Below are 21,981 nucleotides of genomic sequence, written 5' to 3' on the forward strand. Positions count from 1 at the left end.
TATTTCTCTTGAATTTCTCAGGAAAATATAAGAATAAGAAAGTTGACCTATTTTTATTTGACTTTTTATACACTTTTATTCTTTCTTACTCTATATTTTCTTTGTTAGTATTTAAACAAATAAATCGGCCTTTTATTTGTATTTGTACTCTAGACATTGACTTGATAAATTTTAGTCGCTAAATACATATTTATTTTTTTGAATTTATATTGATTAGTTAATTTGATATTTTAATTTTTAATTTATTCTAATAAATATTTAAATTTTATTTTTTCCAATATCTAAAATAACTTTCAATTTAAACTACCATACATTTGAATTTTATTATCTTATAATTTTAAACACTTTCATACAATATATATAGATGTATTGAATGAAGACACAAACGGTAAAATATAATTTAAAAAAAAAAATTTAAGCCTCTATTAGATTACATTAAAAATTAAATTTTTAAACTGACCAAATATCCAAAATTTGTAATATAAATATGCACTTGACCAATTTTAGTTTATCTAAAACTTTTTCTTTATATTATGAATTGCATGAATTGGTAGCATAAACACATTGATCTTTAATGTATTTAATAGATCTTCTTCTCATTTTTTTTATTTTTTAATGTATTTAATAGAATAATCTATTAGAAATTCTCTTTTTCTATGAGCTGCATAATTTAATAATATTATATTTTGTAAAATGGATTTATTTTTCTATTGTATAAATTGGAAGGATCTAAAAAACAACATTTTACTCGATATGCCATATTCTTTTATTTATTCGTTTAAAAAGGCACGATATTGCTATTTAATAGATTGGAAGTATTATTATATATATATATATATATATATAACTATATTTGATTATTTCCAGCTATGTCAGTTTTCTTAGATTTTTACAGTATTACCTTTGCATTCCTTAGGTCAAGTTTTTAACATCATGCTTGTATTGGTATGTGCATAGGCATAATACATTTTCTGGGTAACTTGAAAAAAAAAAAAAAAACTCATTACCTCTATGATTTTCAAGTTGAGCCTGTTGAATACTTCAAGTTGTTAAATTAGTTTATAATTGTTGTCCTAAGCTCAATTTTGATTCAATTCAACTTTTTAATTTTATAAATTGTTATTTTTAACCCCTTCGGTTATAGATATCATGCATGTGTGTTTTAGACAATCTAAAAAACACGTAAATATAAATAAAATAATAATATATTTAAATTTAAATTAATAAAAATACATAAATAGTTCCATAAACTTGTTCCACTTTTGCAATTGGCTCCTGAACTCAACTTTTTGTCATCTAAAAACATAAGTTCGAGTAAAATAATAATAAATTTAAAATATAAAAGAAGTAACTAATATAAAATAAAAAATAGTGAGTTTTAGTTCTTAAATAAAACTCATTGTCTTCTATTATCCGATAAATATTTTCTTATTATGCTTACAGGTGTGGTTATAACCTATGAGCATAAAAAGAAGTCCTGATGGCAGAAAAGCTAAAGAATTACAACGATTTATTTCAGTCATTTAGAATATATATATATATATATTTTATTAAATTAATAAAATAATTTTAATATACAATAAATGATACATTAATCCAACGCGCTTAACTTCCATTTGTGAATGACTTAAATATAACAACTTGTGAAGTTCATATGCGCAATTGAATCGAAGTTGAGTTTAGAGGGCCAATTACAAAAACAGAACAAGTTCAAAAGTTAAATTATATATTTTGCCTATTATAAATAATATCGTTAGTAAGAATTTTATTACTATCATTAGTGAATGAGTTAAAAATAACTAGTAAAGTTGAAAATCCAAGTGATTCAAAGTTGAATTTTGGGGGCCAATTGCAAAAACAGAACGAATTCAAGGGGCCATTTATGTATTTAGTCAAATCAATACTATTAGACATATGTGTGTTTATAATGTTATATGTGTTTTACACACTTTTGTATTGGAAATTATGTGAATTTTAATCAAATGTTCTCTATTATCCCATATTGCTTAGAAACACATAGTTCAATGTGTTAATAACAAGGGGACTTTGCCTCTGAGTTTGGACTCCAAGGGGTACCCACTTTTATGGAAGAGAGGATGTAAATCAATACCGTGTGCACGCGCCGCTATCGTTCGTCCGTCTGTGATATTGCTAGATGGATTGATAATTATTTTTTATATAAAATTTATTTAAATAAATATATTTTTTTAATAAGTAAACCTAAGATTACGTATATGAACAACCCATGATTTTCTCCCAGATATCTCCTTGATTTGTCTCCTTTATTTTTCTTCACATTTTTATTTTTCAAATGCTTATATATATACATTTAGTTCTTTTTTCAAGATCATCTCTTCAATTTGATTTTATACATTCTATTTACAGTACTGCTTTTTGATTCTACGCATTAGAGAGGATGTTTGTCTTGTTGATCTTCTCCTTGTGCAATGAAGATCAAGATAGAGGTTTACTCTAGGTTGTTTTATCCTAGAGACATCAGGGCCATCACTGCTTGCACAATCTTGAGCAAAGCAGTGAAACGTCTTCAAGAGAGTGACCTAGTCTGCGACTCGGCTTATTTATTTGGTAATATTATTTTTGGTTATTTGCTTTATGTCTTAACAATTTTAAGATGCTTATGTATCTACCATGTCTTATACTCTATGTCTTCTATCAAAATTATTTATGTTGCTGTTGATCTGAACAAACCATTTCGTTTTGAGGGCTTATATTTTAAGAGATGGAAGCAAAATTTTTTTTTTTTATTTAACTACCAAAAGAACTTGCCTATGTTTGTACATGAGAAACCTGTGCTCTAAGGAATTCGGGACTTGGAATGAAAATATTTTTTTATGCAAGAATTACATCTTGAATGGCTTATCTAATGATCTCTATGACTGCTACGATACTGACAAGTTTGCAAAAGAAATTTAGGAGGCATCATAGAAGAAGTATGACACAGAGGAGGTTGGAACCAAGAAATATATTGTCAGCTAATACCTCAAATACCAAATGACTGATGACAAATCTATAGAGGCTCAATCACATGAACTTCAGAAGATTGCACATGAAATAATCTCTAAAGATATATCTCTTGATATACAATTTCAAGTTGTTGTTTTGATTGATAAATTGCCTTCTAATTGGAAAGACTTTAAAATTTCCTTAAGCATACAACTAAGAATTTTCCTTAGAGAGTTTAGTTATTCGTCTTCATATTGAAGAGGAAGCCCAAAAATAGGATAAAAAAATGACATACTTATGGTTTCTAAGATTATTGTTGCTACTCTTAAACTAAATGAAAAGAATATGAAAAATCAGAATCGTAATCGCAACCAGAATCGCACTAACAACAGAAATAAGCATGTTCCACAATTCAAGCAAGAAATCAACCCCCTTCAAGGAATTATCGGTAGAGTTAATGTGCTATAACTGTAATAAGCCAGGTCACTTGGCACGGAATTTGCCAGAATAGACATTGTCCTATTTCTCAGGCGAGCCTTACCAAAGAGCTATTTTGTTATAATTTCTTAAATAAACATGATTGAAGGATCTGAAGGATGGTGGGTAGACATTGGTGCTTTTTGCCATATATGTTATGATCGTGTTATGTTTGAGACATACACTAAAATTAAAGATAAAAAGGTAGTGTTGGGTGATTCTCACTCTACTGTTATTGTTGGTTCTAATACAATAGAACTGAGGTTTACCTCTGGAAAGACTCTAGCACTCAAAGATGTGTTGTATACTCCAAAGATGAGAAAAAATATAATTTCAGGTATCCCCTTAATAGGGCCGGTTTTACTCAAACTATTGAAGTTGATTTGTACACTCTTACTAAGATTAATGTTTTTATTGGGAAAGGGTATGCAACTCATGGAATGTTTAAGTTGAATGTTGACGCTAAAAAAATGATTCCTTCTGCTTATATGTTGTGTTCTTTAAATACTTGCCATGCTCGTAATTGTCATTGTTAATAAGAGTATCATTAAAAAATATGAGTAATTTAGATTTGATTCATAGACTGTCTTTAAACAATTTTGAGAAATATGACTTTTGCAGTCAAGCTAAGATTACTAAAAGCCACATAAATCAGTACCAAAAGAATACGAACCTCTTGATTTAATTCATTATGATATCTGTGAACTTGATGGTGTTTAACAAGAAATGAAAAATGATATTCCATTACTTTTATTAATGATTTTTATATTATACTTTTGTTTATCTTATGAAAAATAAAAATGAAGCTTTTGAAATGTTTAAGTTATTTTTAACTGAAGTTGAGTATCAGTTTAGCAGAAAAATAAAAAGATTTCATTATGATAGAGGCACCGGATATGAATCAAATGATTTTAATGATTTTTATAAATTTAATGGCACAATTAATGAAAGGATCGCTCCTTACTCACATGAAATGAAAGGTAAAGCTGAAAGAAAAAATTGTAACTTTTGAAAAATTATGATTTTTGCCGAATCTATTATTATTGTTTTACTTAACTCCGGTGACACCTCTGATTGGTAGGAAGAAATATTATTGACTATTTACTATATATTTAATAGAGTTCCTAAATCAATAAGCAACTTTTCTCCTTATGAAATTTTAAAAAATAAGAAACCAAATCTATGTTATTTTAAAACTTGAAATTGTCTTGCTTATTTTTGTATTTCTTATTCTAAAAGATATAAGCTTGCAAGTATAGCATATAAATGTGTGTTTGTTGGTTATATTGAGAATAATAAAAAGCTTATAGATTTTATGATTTGCTTAACTATGTTATTATTCTCTTCAATATAATTTTATACATTTTATTTCTAATCCTGCTTTATGATTCCGAGCATTAGAAAAGGTGTTTGTATTATTAGTCTTCTCCTTGTGCAGTGAAGATCAAAATAAAGGTTTATTCTAGGTTGTTTTATCCTAAGGACGTTAAGACATCACTACTTGCACAATCTTGAGCAAAGCCGCGAAACGTCTTAAAGAGAGTGACCTAGTCCACAACTCAGTTTATCTGTTTGGTAATATTGTTTCGATTCCTTACTTTCTATTTCAACACTTTAGCTAATTCAAAATACTTTCATGCCAACCAATGATTAGTGATGTGGCCATAAACATCTCTTAAAATTTTTATATTATTACTTACTCGATTATTTTCTTTTTTTCTTTTTTTTTTTTTTCAAAATTCCTTTCTCTGCAATTTTTTGTATCTCCCTTCATGGTTTCTTTTTCTCTTTTCAATATATCGTTCTCTGTAAATTTATGTATCTTTGTCTATTCTTTTCAATCTCTCAAAATTCATAAAGAAAGTAAAAGAAAATTAAGTTCTAAAATAGCTTAATACTAATGAAAATAAAATTTATAGAAAAGAAAAAAATCCTCCACGAGTTTCCTTTCTTAAATTTTCCTTTTTATTTTCTTTATTGTCATTGTTTACATTTATATAAAAGAAAATAGAAAAAATCAGTTGTTGTATGGAGAATGGATGTTTATGACCACGACGGTTATGGCTATGGTGTTTAAAGAAGAAGGTTTATGCAAGGAGAGGGAACAACTTGTTATTTTCATTCTCATCAGCTATATGTCGAAAGTTTCTTAATTTCGCGAAGGTGCTCCTAGCGGGAGTTCTTCATCATATTGGATTATCACATTTCTTCTTCAACCGAGCATCATAATATGTCAAATTATTATAATTTCTTTTGTGGGTAATTCATTCTTTGGGTTAATTATTTAGATCAAACAAAAAACAATGAATCTATGTGTCTTGGTTAGTTTGTGTTTAATAGAAACTAACTTTATTAATCAATAAATTTTTTTTTGTTAATTAATCATTTCTATTCTTTGTAACTTATTTTTATATTTTTATTTTGGAGCATTTATACTATGAATGTGTATTCTCTTTGATGATTTTTTTAAGCTTTTAGTTTTTGAATTCTTTTATTGGTGCATATATAATTTTTGTGGCATGAAATTAGTTTTTTTTTATTTTATTTTCTCTTTGGAATTCATTTGCTATTTGAATACTTTTGTACAATAATATTAAACATTTTGGAGATAAAAATTATTTAAAAAACAAAATAAAGGAAAGAGAAAATTTTAGAAGAAGAGAATATTGTATGCACATGTCACACTTTTAAAGAGGCTCACTTGCTTAATAACATTTGAGAGAACATGTCCTTCCACATAAGCATGCATGTTTTTTATAGTATTTAATTAAGCAATTTAAGGTACTCAATAAGTTCAACTTGAAGATCATGGGAGCAATAAGTTATTTCATGCAAATTGGAGTGCTAATAGATGTATTATGCCTACATGCACACATTTGCATTTTTTATGGCTAAATACATAACTAACTTTTTAAACTTGACATGTTTATGCAATTGCCCCTTCAACTTCTCTTTGATTTAATTGACTCTTTAAACCTCACAGATTTTCTATTTTAACCCTTTGAGAGATGGGAATTATACGTGTTCACTACATGTCTGTTGAAAAACATATCGTGATATAGTTCAATTTATTAAATATTGTAACTTAATATTATTAAATTAAATATAAATTAACATTTTAAGACTTTCTTTTATCAATTTTAAGACTTTTTTCCTACAATTAAAATAATGAGTTAACCTCTTGAGAGATGAGAGTTATACATGTTTACTGCATGTCCGTTGAACAACATATTGTGATAAAATTTAGTGAGTTAAATATTATAACTTAATATTATTATGTTAAAAACCAAAAAAAAAAAAAATTTTGGAATTATATACCAAAACTCATTGTTTTAATTATAGGAAGAAAGCCTTACAATTTTAGTTTCTATTTAATTGCAATTGAGAATTGTAAATTGAAAAATGATTTAGAGCTTTTAAGTGTCTGTTGTACACATCAGCATGAGTTGTTTGAAATGCACTTAATCCCTAATTTATCTTGAAGAAAATGGCATTGCCGAGTGAGAGTGTTCGTTGTGCTTATTGTAATCCTAAATTATAGTTATTGTCACTTAAAAAGGTGAGTTTATTTGACCGTTAATTTGCGATTTAAAAAGTCTGATATTGATTTAACAATCAAATAATGACGTTTTGAGTTATTAAGCTCAAAACCCATATTGTAAAATACGAGAAATATGATAATGATGGTTGATCGGTGAAGATGGCAAAATTCTTGACAATTGAGATTTTTTAACAGTGAAATACTTCTTTTTGTCATGATTTGTAACCACATATCTCTTTTTAGCTAAAAAAAATTACATACTTAAAGTTGTCCACAAGGTACTTTTATGTACTTATCTCTAAATATTATTTACCTAGTGTAGTTTGGTCTAATATATGAGTTGGTTCCTGCATTTTTTCCTATTACATTAAAACTTTATTGAGTTTTAATAAAACTAATTACTACCCCTTTCGTGTTTGTTGAATGACTAAACTGGTAATTTAATATTACAATTTGATAGTTGAATTTATTATCAAGTATCAAACTCGTCTAAAATTAATTTTATTCTCAAATTAGAATAAAATCTTATTTTTAGCACAAGTTAGTTTTAGTATCTAACTAAAATAATAGATTTAATATTAATTTTTTTGCTCTAATTTTTTTATTTTTAATACAATTTAATTCAAGTAAATTTAAATATTTTAAAACTAATTATATTTACAATAGTATTATTAAATTATTATATAATTTAATTTTACTTACTAATATAAAATAAAACATTTCTAGTTAAAAAATTTCAATCTATTATTATTTTTATTATATATTATAATTAAACTATATAAAAAGTAAAAATTTGTAATACCCGAAATTTTTATATATCTAATAATAATTTTTTATTTAAGTTAACTTTAGCTTTATTTTTATTCGGTTTAATTGGAATGATTTAAATACAAATTTTGAATTTTAATGTTAGACAAATAAATGAGTTACTTTCCATATCCAATTAGTTTGAAATTTTAAGAATTAATTAAGTAAATTATTTGAAGGGTAGATTATATTTTTGGTTATTCTAATTTTTCCCCAATGTATATGTATATGTATAAATAAAATTATATATATTAGAAAATTTTGGAAGAAATTGTAAAGGATGTTTTTATAAAAGAATTTTGAGAAAATTGGTATTTTAATTAATTAGTGGTATTAAATTTTAAGTTGGAGATTTATTATTTAAATTAATTTTGTGTTAGGACTAAATTGGGAAATTATTTTGGAATAAGAATTGAAAGTATAATTTTATTTTTATGGGGTTTTAATGGAAGTTTGTGAGTTTGGTGTCGGTCGGGGTATTTTTGTAATTGTGTATTTTCAATAATTTTAATTTGGCCCAAAGTGAATAGTTAGGGGCTAAATTGAAAGGCTAAAAAGAAGTTTTGGGGTTAAATTGGAATTTTGTAGGATGAAATTGTAAGTAATTAAGAAAGTTGAGGGACCAAACTGTAATAAAGAAAAGTTCAGGGGCAAAATGTCGATATTGAAAGGAAATGAATCAGGGAGAGAGAGTGCAGTGTCGGGAAGAGAGAGAGAGAGAGAGGCTGGCACAAGAAGTAGAATCGCTGACGTGTGGCAACGGCCTTCGGCCTTCCTACCGATCTTGGTGGAGATCGGCTCCCCTCGAAGAGAGCTTTCTTTTGGCAGTAGCGGCAACGCCTGTGGTGGCCGGAGACGGAAGATCCGGTGGAGAGAGAAAGTAGGGGGCAGCCGCGTTTTTGGACTTTTCCGGCGAGCTCCGGCGAGCTATGGATGATCGGAGGATGTATCCCGACTCTCCTCAGCTCAAACTTCACAATGGCACCAGTTTTGTAGCGATCGGACTTCATTTGCAATCGACAGCCGAGATCGTCCGTAAATCTCTCCAGACAATCAGGTGTCAGATTGGAAAATCAGAAGCGGGGATCGTCATCAGCGCGTCGTTGTGAATCTGATGATGTGTTCGGATCGTCGATCGGACTCCGCGAGTCGACCGAGCGTCTCGGTAATTATCTCTGGCCCGTTAATTTTGGAATTATTTGATTTAATTTGTGTGTCTAATGATTGTGTTGAGTATTTGATGATATTTGTGAGTCATAAATAATTGTCTGTCAGTTTGCCTACCTCGTGTTTTGTGCTTTGTAGCGGAGTTGGGAAATAGTAAAGTCTGGGGACCCGACTCCCGTTGTCTAGATTGTTGGATATTTGTAGTATTTTTCTGGCAGGTCCTTGACCCATTTTTATGGGGGGTAATGTCCTGTTGTAGGGGAGGTTCTGCCGGATTTTCGGTAGAATTCTCCCGAGTCGAGATTCTTAGACAGTCAGTTCTAGGAGTCTAGACCTAGGATTAATGATCGATTGTTTCAACATAATTGATAAATTATTTTTCCGTGATTAGATGATCTGTCTATTCGGCTCGCTCCAACCGAGGCATCGGAGCAGATCTAGAAGGTCGCCAAAAACTTGTGAGTTAAAGTCACTTAATCGTTGCACTATTGCTAAGTCTGAATTTAATATGCTATTTTGGAAGTTTATGCTTAATATGGTTATTAGTATCGCAACGTAAATAATTTCACTGGATTATTAATTATTGAAGATAATATAAGTATTATTATAGTAATGTTATAATAATACCAAATATTATCAGTTTTCCACATGAGTTGCATGATGTCTTACTCTAAATTGTTAATCGTTATTTTGATATGGTTGAATGACTTCTTTAGACAATAATATTTATTAAATGTAGTGATTGCGATTTGGAAAATGTGGCTTGTAGAACATGCCGCCTGATGGGTTACATCAGGACCGCGTGCGCACCGGTAATGATCATGGACGGGTAATAAGATTTTTATGTGTTCGCCCTGGTCGAGCATGGCTCTCTGGGCTGATTTGAGTGAGATGCAGGAGTAAAGGACCCTGGTCGAGCTTCGCTCTCTGGGCGCCAGTCCTATTGGAATGATATGCCGGAGTAAAGGTCCTTGGTCGAGCATTGCTCTCTGGGCGCCGGCATACTTGGATACTTAAGTGACCAGACTAAAGGTAAGGTCCCTGGTTGAGCATTGCTCTCTGGGCGCCAGTCTTATTGGATTAAGAGAGCCAAAATGGCTACTAGAATTTGGGGTTAGGGTTCTACTGAGCCACTCGTCCAGTAAAAGTAAAAATAAATTTTATTTATTTATTCAATAGGGTATGATTATAATATGTGTTGTATTTACGTGCATGGTTGATATATTGATTCGAATTATTAATATTTTCTGTGAAGAAAGCAATAGGGTATGATTATAATATAGGTTGTATTTATGTGCATGGTTGATATATTGATTCGAATGATTAATATTTTCTGTGAAGAAAGCAATAGTCTCTAGATTATTTGATTTTAACTCACTCTCGAGACTGACAGTCTCCATTTACTGTTTTTCAGATTCGTGACTGTTAGTCTTCCCGCGACTCTTACTCAGTAACCCGACTTCTTCATCATCGGGTGGTGTTTGATTTGGTATGTCAAATTGTAAAAATCTTAAATTCTCCGCAGTTGCAATAGTAGAGGTATCAGTTGTAAATTTTATGAGTTTCGGGTCTCGCCTAATTTTTCTAGCAGACTGAAGTAATTATGTAAAATGTAACTATTAAGATAATTTGTGGCTTTAATAATATTAATTTGAGATGAGATTTGTTTGAGTTATGAGTTTCAGGCTTACTACGGGATTCGGTGGTCTTACGCCTACCCATTCCCTAGTGCCGGTCACGGGCCCACAGGTGGGGTCGTGATAAAATTAAATTAAACAATCATATCTTAATATAGTGAAATAATCTAGACACCAAGTTGACAAGTTCACTATGAATGAGAAAGATCATGCTAATCTTGTGCGTTAAAAATAAAATCTTTTATCGACCATTCAAATGAGATTAATACGAGTAAATTTTTTATTTTTAATATAGTTTAATTTTAGTGTCTAATAGTAATAATAACTTTCAATTATTTATTTTATTTAAAAATATAAAATCAAACTACATAGTAATTTAATAATATTAAATAAAAAGTATTTTTAATATGTTTTAATTTTTTAAATTAAATTATGCTAAAAGATAAAAAATAGAAACAAGTAAAAGAATGTTAAATTTATTATTTTAATTAGATACTAGAATTAATTTGTGCTAAAAATAGAATTTTACTCTAATTTGATATTAAAATAAATTGAATGATCAAATTATAATATTAAATTACCAACTTAATTTTTCGACTAACGCAGAAGGCATACATAGAAGGGGAAGTAATTAGTTTTATTAAAAGAGAGCTTAATATAATTATAAAAAATAGAGACCGGGTCATATATTAGACCAAATATCGGGTAAATAATATTTAACCCAGAAATATATTCATTAGATTTTTCTGATGATGGATTTACTTGAGCTAAATAGGACATGAGTTAAAGTTGAAGGGCTAAAGTGAGCAGTTGTCCAATTTGCAATTCATAACGTTGATACGTATTTTACATGCAGATTCAACGACAACTCGAATGATTGTCGTTTATTAGTATAAACGATTCATGCATTACAGAAACCCCGAATCTTCCTGCTCCACCGCCACGATACCAGACGCAACTTTTTAAATCCTCTAGGGATTCTCAACCATTTTTCTTAAGATCCAACGGTCCAACACCAGTCCTTTTAAATCTCAGATCCCTCTTTTATAAAACCCCCTCCTACTTCATGCTCTTTCCCACAAATTTTCATAACCGTTCGCCGGAGACGAAGAAGCAAAAAAAAAGTTCCGGCGAGAAGTCGGGACCTTATTCTTTATTATTTATTTTTTAAAAAATATCTCATTGAAAAGGTTAGTATTATTATCTATTGAATTCGCTGAAATTTTATTTAATTTATGGATTTTGATGAGGCCGTGTTTGGTGGCTTTAAAATTAGAGTATGTAAACTAGAAGTGAGTGTTTACTATTAAAGATACCATTTTTTTGGTGTTGTCATTTGATTTAATTCATAGATTCGTATTTAGTTGCTTTGAATTAATTTTTACAGGAAGTTATAAACCAGAATATCAATTATCAAAGACACTATTTTTTTTTCTTGTACTGATTTGTTTGTAGAAAGTTTGACAAATAGATGAATTTAGTGACTATAGGAAGTTAAATTTATTCTCTTGTTAATTTTGTTTGTTGGGATTTTTTCTTTATTTCAGATTAGACTATTGACTTCAAAAAATTACAGTCTTCAGTGTATCTTTTGGTGGAAATTTTGTTACCATGGGTGCTGTGGAGAATGCAATAGTGAATAAAGAAAGTAGAATACCATTAGAGGCAAAGGAGATCTTAAAGTCAATAGCTTCAAAATGGGAAGATGTGGTTGATGCAAATGCATTGCAGATTATACCTCTTAAAGGTGCAATGACTAATGAGGTTTTTCAAATAAAGTGGCCAACAAAAACTGAGAATGGTTCACATAAAGTTCTTGTTAGGATTTATGGTGAGGGTGTAGAGATTTTCTTTGATAGGGATGATGAGATCAAGACTTTTGAATTCATGTCTAAGCAAGGGCAAGGCCCTCGGCTTCTTGGGCGGTTCTCAAATGGGCGAATCGAAGAGTTCATACATGCTCGGGTACTGTTTTCTTAAGTTTGGAATCGAAGCTAAATGTATTTTTATATTATTTTATTTTATTTTATTTATTTGTTATGAGAATATATAGATGTGTGTTTGTGAAGATAGTATTAGACTGTTAGCTTTCATTGGTAAGTGGTAACATAATGATTGATGAAGAGATTGCATTGTATAGATACTTTATTCCCTTTCTGAAACAAATATTGCTTGACTTTTACATCTGTGAATTTCAGACACTATCAGCATGTGATTTGCGTGATCCAGATATATCTGCCCTTATAGCAGCTAAATTGAAGGAGTTTCATGGTCTTGAGATGCCTGGTTCAAAGAATGTCAGCCTGTGGATTAGGTTGCGGTATGTTCCTTTGCCTTTCTTTTTTCTGTTATGATGTGCATGAGGTTACTGGTTAAATGTGTTTCCTTTTTGTGTTCTTCAGTCTTTTGTTGCAGTTATCTTAATTCTTGTTGATTTTCCAGAAATTGGCTGAATACAGCTAAGAGTATGTGTCCTCCTGAAGAAGCTAAAGCCTTTCACTTGGATACCATCGAGGTGGAAATTTCATTATTGGAAAAGGAGCTCTCTGGAGATCAAAGAATTGGTTTTTGTCATAACGATTTACAATATGGTAACATCATGATTGATGAAGAGACTAAAGCAATAACCATAATAGTGAGTTTAACTGTTGTTTGATAGTTATGGAATCCAGAAATTTTAGTAGTCCACTTCAAAACATTCTAGTTTGTAAAAATGTCAGCAAGTATATTTGACCATTCTGTTTTCCTCTTGGGTTCAATTCCTAATTGGTGTTCTAACTTGAATTGATACTCATTCCAAACTATGCGATATAGCAACAGGGAATGGGCTGGGTCATCTCTGCAATTTCATAAATAGAGGAGGTAGATCTATTGTGTAACGGCTGTAAATTGACAAAGTAATTGGCAATGGAACTTCTCTTTTCTAAGGAACAAAGATGATAGTGCCTCAGATACCATCCTTATTTACTTGGTGCCTAATCAACGAGCTGTTTTGCTGATTAAATGCTCTCTTTCTCAGGATTATGAATATTCAAGTTACAATCCTATTGCCTTTGATATAGCAAACCACTTCTGTGAGATGGCCGCCGACTATCACTCTAATACACCTCATATTATGGACTACAGTAAATACCCTGGTGGGCGACCATTATATTCTTATGTATTTATTTTTGCCTGTGCACGACAGCACTCTCTTGACCTGTGTGTCTCTGTAGGTTTGGAGGAGCGTCAAAGGTTTGTGCGTGTATATCTGAGTTCTTCAGGTATCAGTCTTTTCCCTTGCTTATAAATGGTCTTGCCGTGTTTAGCTGAGAGTTAGCTTTTGTAAGTTCTCAAATGTCATACATGAATATATGTTGCCAAAATGTCATTTTCATCAATTTATAATGGTGTCCGGTACCCGAGCTATCTGATTTTTTTCCTTGAAATGCTGGTTTGGCCAAAAGAAGAGCAATCCCTGCGCATCAGTGATAATATATTTGCAGCTAAGCCTATGATGCAATTGCACAACTATCTTAAACATGAAAGAGTAACAGAATGATGATGGAAATCTTGATTGCTTGATATTTCATTTTGATAGGCAACAATTGTATTTCCAGGATAGAACTAAAGGAAGGAAAAAAAAAAAAAAAGAATTTAACCCAAATTGTAGGGGACCAGTAATGAAATTCTGTTATTTTTTTGGGCTTCGTAAGCATTGATGTGATTGCATTAGTAAAACAATCAAGCGGCAATTAATATAATCTTATGTCGGTATCAATATAGGAATTGATGCAAGGAGCATAACTTTAAAATGATTTGCTCATCAATGTGTAAAACTATGGTGTTATCATGCAGGTGATCGAGTTAGTGACATTGAGGTGGAACAGCTCCTGGAAGATGTTGAGAAGTACACACTTGCTAGCCATCTGTTTTGGGGCTTGTGGGGGATTATATCGGTATGTGCCACCTTATTATCTTCATTTTCTTAATGAGAAGTTCACAACCATTTTAAAAAAGGCCTAATTACTAATTAAATCTTGAACTCCACAATTTTTTATAATTTTATCCAATTATTTCAAAATTTTAAAATATATACTTATTTTTTTTAATTTATTTTCAGAAACACTTAGATGTAAAATATGTGAAAGAATGCACATGTATGTGATTTTTAATAGTCATATTATTGAAGTCTAAGATAAAATTTTTTTTGTTGATTTATAATTATTATTCTTTTAGTAAGTATAATCAACTTCTTACATCATCTTTTTTACTGTGAAATTTCAAAAACCGTCATCGGAAATTTTTTTTGAAAATAAATTAAAAGAATGATTCTTTATTTAAAAATTTTGAAACAACTGGATAACATTTTTAAAAATTGTAAAGCTTAGGATTTAATTTATAATTGGGCTTTTTAAAAACTAGTTTTAAGAAATGTTTAGATATAGAGGGAGATGCATAGACTCACTAGAAAATGGCTAGAAGCCTTCAGGTTATGGTTATGGCACAATGAGAAATAAATAGGTTGGGCATTCATGGATTAAGTTTTGCTATCCGAGGCCAGTTTTCAAGAAACTGCTCGTGAAGTCAACCGATGCCTTAGCCTTGGGGGATTCCCCTGGGTACTTTAGCTAGCTATTCCTAGCATCGTTAATAGTTCTTCGCTAAACAAGAGACTAATGGAATCGCCTTCCATCAAAATTCCAGAGCTTATCCATTTGTTCTCTGAAATTGTTTTTGTTTTTGCTTTTTCTTTCTTAATTCAGGAACATGTCAACGAAATTGATTTTGATTACATGGAATATGCAAGGCAGAGGTTTGAACAGTACTGGTTAAGGAAGCCTGAACTTTTGGGTTCCTTGGGGAGCCACACCTAATGATTACATTAATTCTGGTTGACAAGCAGCTTTCTTGTTTTCAGTTTAATCCTATAGATATAGTTGTGTACATAAACTCTACTTTCCTTGTATTATTATCATTATTATTTCTGTTTTCCTGTCGAAACGCTGTTACTTGGTGAAAATTCCTAATACATTCTCATTTTCTATTAACATTAGGCCAAAAGAAGCAAGAAAAAGACAAGGAAACATGAGGCCTATGTTAATGCTAAAACTAAAGCCATCTTTCTAATTTTATAGACATTAGTGAGGTTTAACTTAGTAATATAAATGTAAGGGAAAATTTTATAAATACGGAAACCGGTGCACTTTTTATAAATTTACTGTGTTTAAAAAATATTTAAATTTTTGAAAATAATATTAAAAATATTAAAAACTACTTGATACAAATTTACTAAATTAAATGAAAAATAATACAGTGATGGGATTTTATTTTCAGAATCGGTTTTAAAGTCAAAATTGATAATTATATTTAAAAAATCAGAAAAGGTATTATTTTGAAGCTTAAAATAAAATTATAAAATTTATAAAATTATTTTATTTTTTCTTTTCAAATTTTTATTTATTTTAGTTGATTTTTAATTAATATTTATAAAATCGACACATTTACAAAAATTTCAAAGATGATTAATCAATCCAAATTGATTTTAGAAAATCAAATCCGGAAAAAGAAGGTGAAAATAAATTCAGAAATAATGTTGATAAGTTATACCAAAAAAAGTAAATTAAGAATCAACTGGAAAGATATAGCTAATATGAAAAAAATAAATAAAAATGTTGATTTGTCACAAAAATAAACTAAAAGAATAACATAATTGCAGGTAAAGTATAACATAACTAAAAATAAACTAAAAAATGAATATTTTGAAACAAAAATGTTGATTTACTGTATAAAAAAAAATATATAAATAAAAAAAATAAAAAAAAAACTTATTGAAAGGTAAACCCTAGCATGATAGAAAATAAACTAAAAATATTAAATTATTGTAAAAATAAATCAAAAAATAACATACTTAAAGGTAAATTATACATAACAAAAATAAATCAAAAAATAAATCAAAATTTATATATTTTGAAACAAAAATATTGATTTGTAGCAAAAGATAAATCAAACATAAAAAAAAATAGAAAGACAATAAAAACTAAACATAAAATGCATACGGCATATGCAATATTGTCACATAATATATCAAATTATTCCATCATCTAATGTAAATAATATAATAAAAGGACACATGACATGCATGCAAAATGCCACGATAAAAATACTTAAAAAAATATCATATGCCACGATCAAAATACTTAAAAAAATGTCATATATGGTACGCATGCAAAAGTAAAGACTTTTTCTCTTCTTCTTTTTTTTTTATCCTCTACTATTCTCCAATCTTTTATTTATTCTCATTTCTTCTTCAATCTGTTTCACTTTTTTTTTTTATTTCAATCATATCTCTCTCCCATTTTTTTTGTTAAATAAAGATCCATCCTCGGTTTTGACTTGAAAAATGACCAGTTCCACAATTTTTCTTTTTTTCTTATTTAAAGAAATATCCATATAAGATATATACAAACGAAAATATTCTTTCATACCACATACCACCAATCACTAACAACTCAATTTCTTCTTCTCTTTTCTTCAATACACTTTAAAATTATTCAATTATCTCTTCTACTTCTCTTCAATTGATGTTTGATTTTTATCAAATATTTTTTCTAGCTACTTAATTATAAAGCTATTTGTTATATCTATTGTTAATTTTTTCAAAAATATATCCAATAAATATTTATTATAAATTTGATAAGGATCATTCAAATAGGTCTTGCAGAGAAAAAAATTATAATCTTGTTATTAACTTTCTTGAATAATTATTTTTTCAATAAAAATATTCTAATTATTAATTATCAATTTTCTTGTTAGTATATTTACATTCACTCTTTTTATTAATTTGGAGTGTTTTTTTGGAAAAAATTACAACATGTTATAGTGACAATCCATAAAAAAGAAATAAAATATAAAAATATTGTAAAAAAATAAAATAAAGAGGTTGTATAAAAGATAAAAAAATTACTGTAAAAAATATAAAAATACCAATATATTCCGTGAAATATTCTCTAAATTTATTTGCCCAATTTTAATTTGGCAATACTTAAGTGACTTAAGAAAAGCTCGTAGATTGGATAATTAAATTTTAGAAGGACTTATTAGCACCAGCATATTATACAAATTTAGGAATAATTATATTTTGGTGTTTGAACTTGTCAAGAACTGACAATCCAATAATTAAATTTTTAAAACTAACAATTGACTGTGGCAACCTTCATAGTCTCTTTTTTACCATAGAAATTGAGAGAGTGAAATAAGAGACGAGAAAAATAGAGGTTAGAGAAAGAGAGTTGAGAGAAAAAAATAGTTTTAAAAATATATATAAAATAAAATTTACCCTAAAATGATATTACTAATAAATCTATTTTAGTTTTTGAGGTGTTCAACAATTTTTGCTTTCTAATTCATATCTACAATAATTTAAGGGAAGTCTGACAGTCACTTACTAAAAAATCACTTTGTTATTTTTTTACAGGGACCCTGCAGATCCACTCTTTTTCCTATTCAAAGATTAGCCCCTTGTCTCTGTGTTTTCACATCGAGAATTCTTTGCAGATGAAGAGATGTCAAAGGGGCTTCTTACTTCCCAAACGGATCCTCCTACATCTATATATAAATGCTGGTTTATCAAGAATACGCAAGAAGTCAATAGTAGTATACAGGGAGAACGTCATAAAAAGTTTCCGAGAAGCCAAGTTGGAGATGAGAGATTCTTATTCTCTTTAGTTTCAGTCTTAGTGTGAGCCCCTTTTTCTTTTAAAATTTGAGGATGAATTTTACTTAAGGGGGGAGAATGTAATACCCGAAATTTTATTTCCTATAATAATGATAATATTAATAATAATTAATAAATGAGTTTTTATTTAAATTAATTTTGTTTTAGTTTTTATTTAGTTTAAATTGAAATTAATTAAATGTAATTTTAAATTTTAATGCTAGACAAATAAAGGAGCTATTTTCTATATCCTATTAGTTTGAATTTTTAAGAAATCAAGTAAATTCTTTGAGAAATAAATTATATTTTTGGTTATTCAAAATTTTTCCCCAAATGAATATATTTAATTAAATTCTATATTTGAGAGTTATGAAAGAAATTGTAAAGGATATTTTATAAAAGAATTATTGGGGAAAAGGGTATTTTAATTAGCTAATGGTGTTAAATTTTAATTGAAAAATGTTTAGTAAATTGATTAATTAAATTAATTGTGTGTTAGGATTAAATTGGAAACTTATTTTGGAATAAGGATTAAAAATATAACTTTATTAATATATGGGGTTTTAATGAAAATTTGTATGTTTGGTATTTTTATAATTAAATATGTCGGCAAGAGCTTTTTGGTAATTTTATATTTAAAAGCAAGGGTGTATATGTGATTATATATTTTTAATAATTCTAATTTGGCTCAAATTAAATAGTTAGGGGCTTAATTGAAAGACTACAGAAAAGTTTAAGAGTTAATTGAAAATTTTGCTGGATGAAATTATTAGTAATTAGAAAAGTTGAGGGACCTAAAGGTAAGAAACAAAATTTGAGGGACCAAAAGTCGATATAGAAGGAAAGAAAGAAGGAAGAAGGAAAAGGGAGAAGAAGACGTCGGGGGGAGAAAGAAGAAGAAGCAGGCGTCGGCCGGTCTGTGGCCGGGTGAGTATTCTTGGCGTCGGGCGGCGTTAGCAAGAAGGAAAAAAGGGCGTGGTATCGCGCCTTTCCGACCATTCGACGTCCTTTGACGGCGAGGTCGGTCTTGTTTTGACCGCTGAGTTGAGGGCTTCCTTTTGGTGGCGTTAGCGGTGTCGGCTTTGGTGGCCGAAGGAAGGAGTTCCGGCGAAGTGTTGGCAGCAGAGTTTTTTGGCTTTTCCGGCGAGCGATGGATGATCGGAGGACGTATCCGGACTCTTCTCAGCTCAAGCTTCGCAATGGCACTGGTTTCGTGGCGATCGGACTCCGTTTGCAAATTAACGGTCGAGATCGTCCGTAAATCTCTTCGGATAATCGGGGGTTGGATCGGAAAATCGGAGGTGAGGATCGTCATCCGCGCATCGTTCCGAGTTCGTTGGTATGTTCGGATCGTCGATCGGACTCCGGCGGCTGGAGGCGAGTCGAACGAGCAATCAAGCGTCTTATTAATTTTTCTCTGGCTCGTTGATTTTGGAATTCTTTGGTATATTATATGTTTATTGAATTGTGTTGAGTATTAGAAAATATTATGAGTCAAAATAATTGTTTGTCAGACTGCCTGCCTTAGGTCGTGTTTTGTGCTGTGTGGCGGAGTTGGGAAAAATAGTGAAGTCTTGGGGACCCGACTCCTGTTAAAATAAATTGTCGAATATTTAAAGTTTTTTCTGGCAGGTCCTGGACCCGTTTTACGGGGGTAAACCTCTGCCGAATTTTCAGTAGAATTCTTATGAGTTGAGATTTTAGACAGTCAGTCCTAAGAATCTAGACCTAGGTTTAATTGTCAGCTGTTTCAACGTTATTGATAAATTGTTTTCCGTGATTAGATAATCCGTCTGTTCGGCTCGCTCCACCTGAGGCATCAGAGCAGAGCTAGGAGGTCGTCAAAGCTGTGAGTTAAAGTCATATATCAGTTATGCACGTGTCATGTATAAATTTTTGAATAGCTATTGTGATTATTTGATTGCAAGTTTAAATTATTCATTTAATTATTATTCATATGTATCATGTTTTTTTATTACTATTCATATATATCCTTCCCTTTATCATTGATTTTATTATTGCATGATGACACGGGATGGATGGCAGTAGAATATATTAGTTTGATGAGTGTACCGGTATAGATCCGAGAGTGATGGAAAAAAGGGTAAATGGGTAAATTTAAAAAGGGAAGTTTAGAGCTTGCCCTGGACGAACATCGCTATCTGGGCTTAGTAGAGTGTGTTTGCCGAAGTAAAGGTCCCTGGTCGAGCATTGCTTTCTAGGCGCTGGCTTATTTGGAAACCTAAGTGACCAGACTGGAGGTAAGGTCCCTGGTCGAGCTTCGCTCTCTGGGCGCCAGTGTTATTGGAGTAAGAGAGCCGAAAGGCTAAGGCTGATAGTGATAAGTAAGTGACCAGACTGGAGGTAAGGTCCCTGATCGAGCTTCGCTCTCTGGGCGCCAGTTCTGTTGGAATGAGAGAGCCGAGATGTTAGAGTTGAGGTTAGTCGAGATGTCAGTGCCGAGATTGATTGAGATGTTAGTGTTGGGATTAGGGTTCTACTGAAGTACTCTGTCCCGTTGTGTGTGAAAATTATTTTATTTAAACATGGCATGACATTGCATGACTTAATGATTATTTCAAATTAAATAAATGTATTATTAAAGTATATGCAACTCTTTTTGGATATATGATTTTAACTCACACTTGAGATTGACAGTCTCAATTTTACTGTTTTTCATATTTGAGTTTGTTAGTCTTCCCGCAACTCTTATCAAACAACTCTTATCAAGCAACCCGACTCCTTCATCATCGGGTGACGTGTTTGATTCGGTTTTCTGACTTGTAAAAATTTAGATTCTCCGCAGTAGAAATAGTAGTTATATCAGTTGCAATTTTCTGTAGTTTCAGGTCTCGCCTAATTCTTCTGGTAAACCGAATTAAATATGTAAAATTTAACAGTTAAGATAAATTATGGCATCAGTAAAATGAGATGAGATTTAATTGAGTTAGTGAGTGTCATGCTTACTATGGGATACGGTGGCTTTACGCCTACCTATTCCCTAGTGCCGGTCACGGGCCCACAGATGGGATCGTGACAGAGAACATCATAAACTAATAGAAATCTAGTAATTCAAATCCCTAATCTCCCATTTAGTAATCCTAATTCTTAATCCCCAATTTATGAATCATAATATCTTATTTTATTATGAAACTCTAAGAACTTGCTAAAAACACATTTGTATATGATGGATAAGTTTGTTATTTTATTATTTTTATAACAAATTATTACCATATGTCTATTTTTTCATCTCATTTAACATAAATAACCGGCATCGATGTTTATAATGTACGACTTGCTAAGAATATCATTTTGTTATTTTTATAAATTATAATATTTAATTATTATTTTTAAAATTTAATCATTCAATTGTCATTTTTTTAATAAATTGAGACACTAAAAATATAATATAGAATCACCATTTAATTTTACTCTAATTTTGCGCCTTAACTATAACGGATATTTATGCATGCGTATTCTGTCTTTCTTTTTTTAACGAAGAACCAAATATATAAAATTAAATTTTAAATATTTGTAATAAAAATTAAATTCGAAATAATAAATTACTTAGTAGGGAAATGTGTGAGAAATATTGTTTCTACAGTATTTTATGATTATGTTTTTTCTTTCAATGGTTCAATAGAGTGTAGCTGTAGAGTATCAAATCCAAGGACGAGAGTGAAGCAACGTGT

General features: G+C 30.1%; 1 protein-coding gene across 1 annotated transcript; it reads left to right on the forward strand.

Annotated features, from left to right (window-relative positions):
* Positions 1-11,496: 11,496 nt before the first annotated feature.
* On the forward strand, positions 11,497-15,623 carry LOC8277194 (probable choline kinase 2). Its single transcript, XM_048378496.1, has 8 exons — positions 11,497-11,783; positions 12,141-12,558; positions 12,792-12,913; positions 13,036-13,228; positions 13,613-13,730; positions 13,809-13,856; positions 14,431-14,531; positions 15,339-15,623. Exons 2-8 carry the CDS (start codon positions 12,205-12,207, stop codon positions 15,447-15,449), a joined length of 1,047 nt encoding a protein of 348 aa, XP_048234453.1. The 5' UTR covers positions 11,497-11,783; positions 12,141-12,204; the 3' UTR covers positions 15,450-15,623.
* The last annotated feature ends 6,358 nt before the right edge of the window (positions 15,624-21,981 follow it).

This window comes from Ricinus communis, chromosome 8, assembly GCF_019578655.1.
Source record: "Ricinus communis isolate WT05 ecotype wild-type chromosome 8, ASM1957865v1, whole genome shotgun sequence".
In the NCBI taxonomy this organism is placed as follows: Eukaryota; Viridiplantae; Streptophyta; class Magnoliopsida; order Malpighiales; family Euphorbiaceae; genus Ricinus; species Ricinus communis.

Excerpts from the sequence above, each read along its gene's own strand:
- LOC8277194 (XM_048378496.1), top strand. The coding sequence starts at position 12,205 with ATGGGTGCTGTGGAGAATGCAATAGTGAATAAAGAAAGTAGAATACCA. Across the intron at positions 12,914-13,035 it reads AGCCTGTGGATTAGGTTGCG|AAATTGGCTGAATACAGCTA; the intron begins GTATGTTCCTTT and ends TTGATTTTCCAG. Across the intron at positions 13,857-14,430 it reads TGTATATCTGAGTTCTTCAG|GTGATCGAGTTAGTGACATT; the intron begins GTATCAGTCTTT and ends GTTATCATGCAG.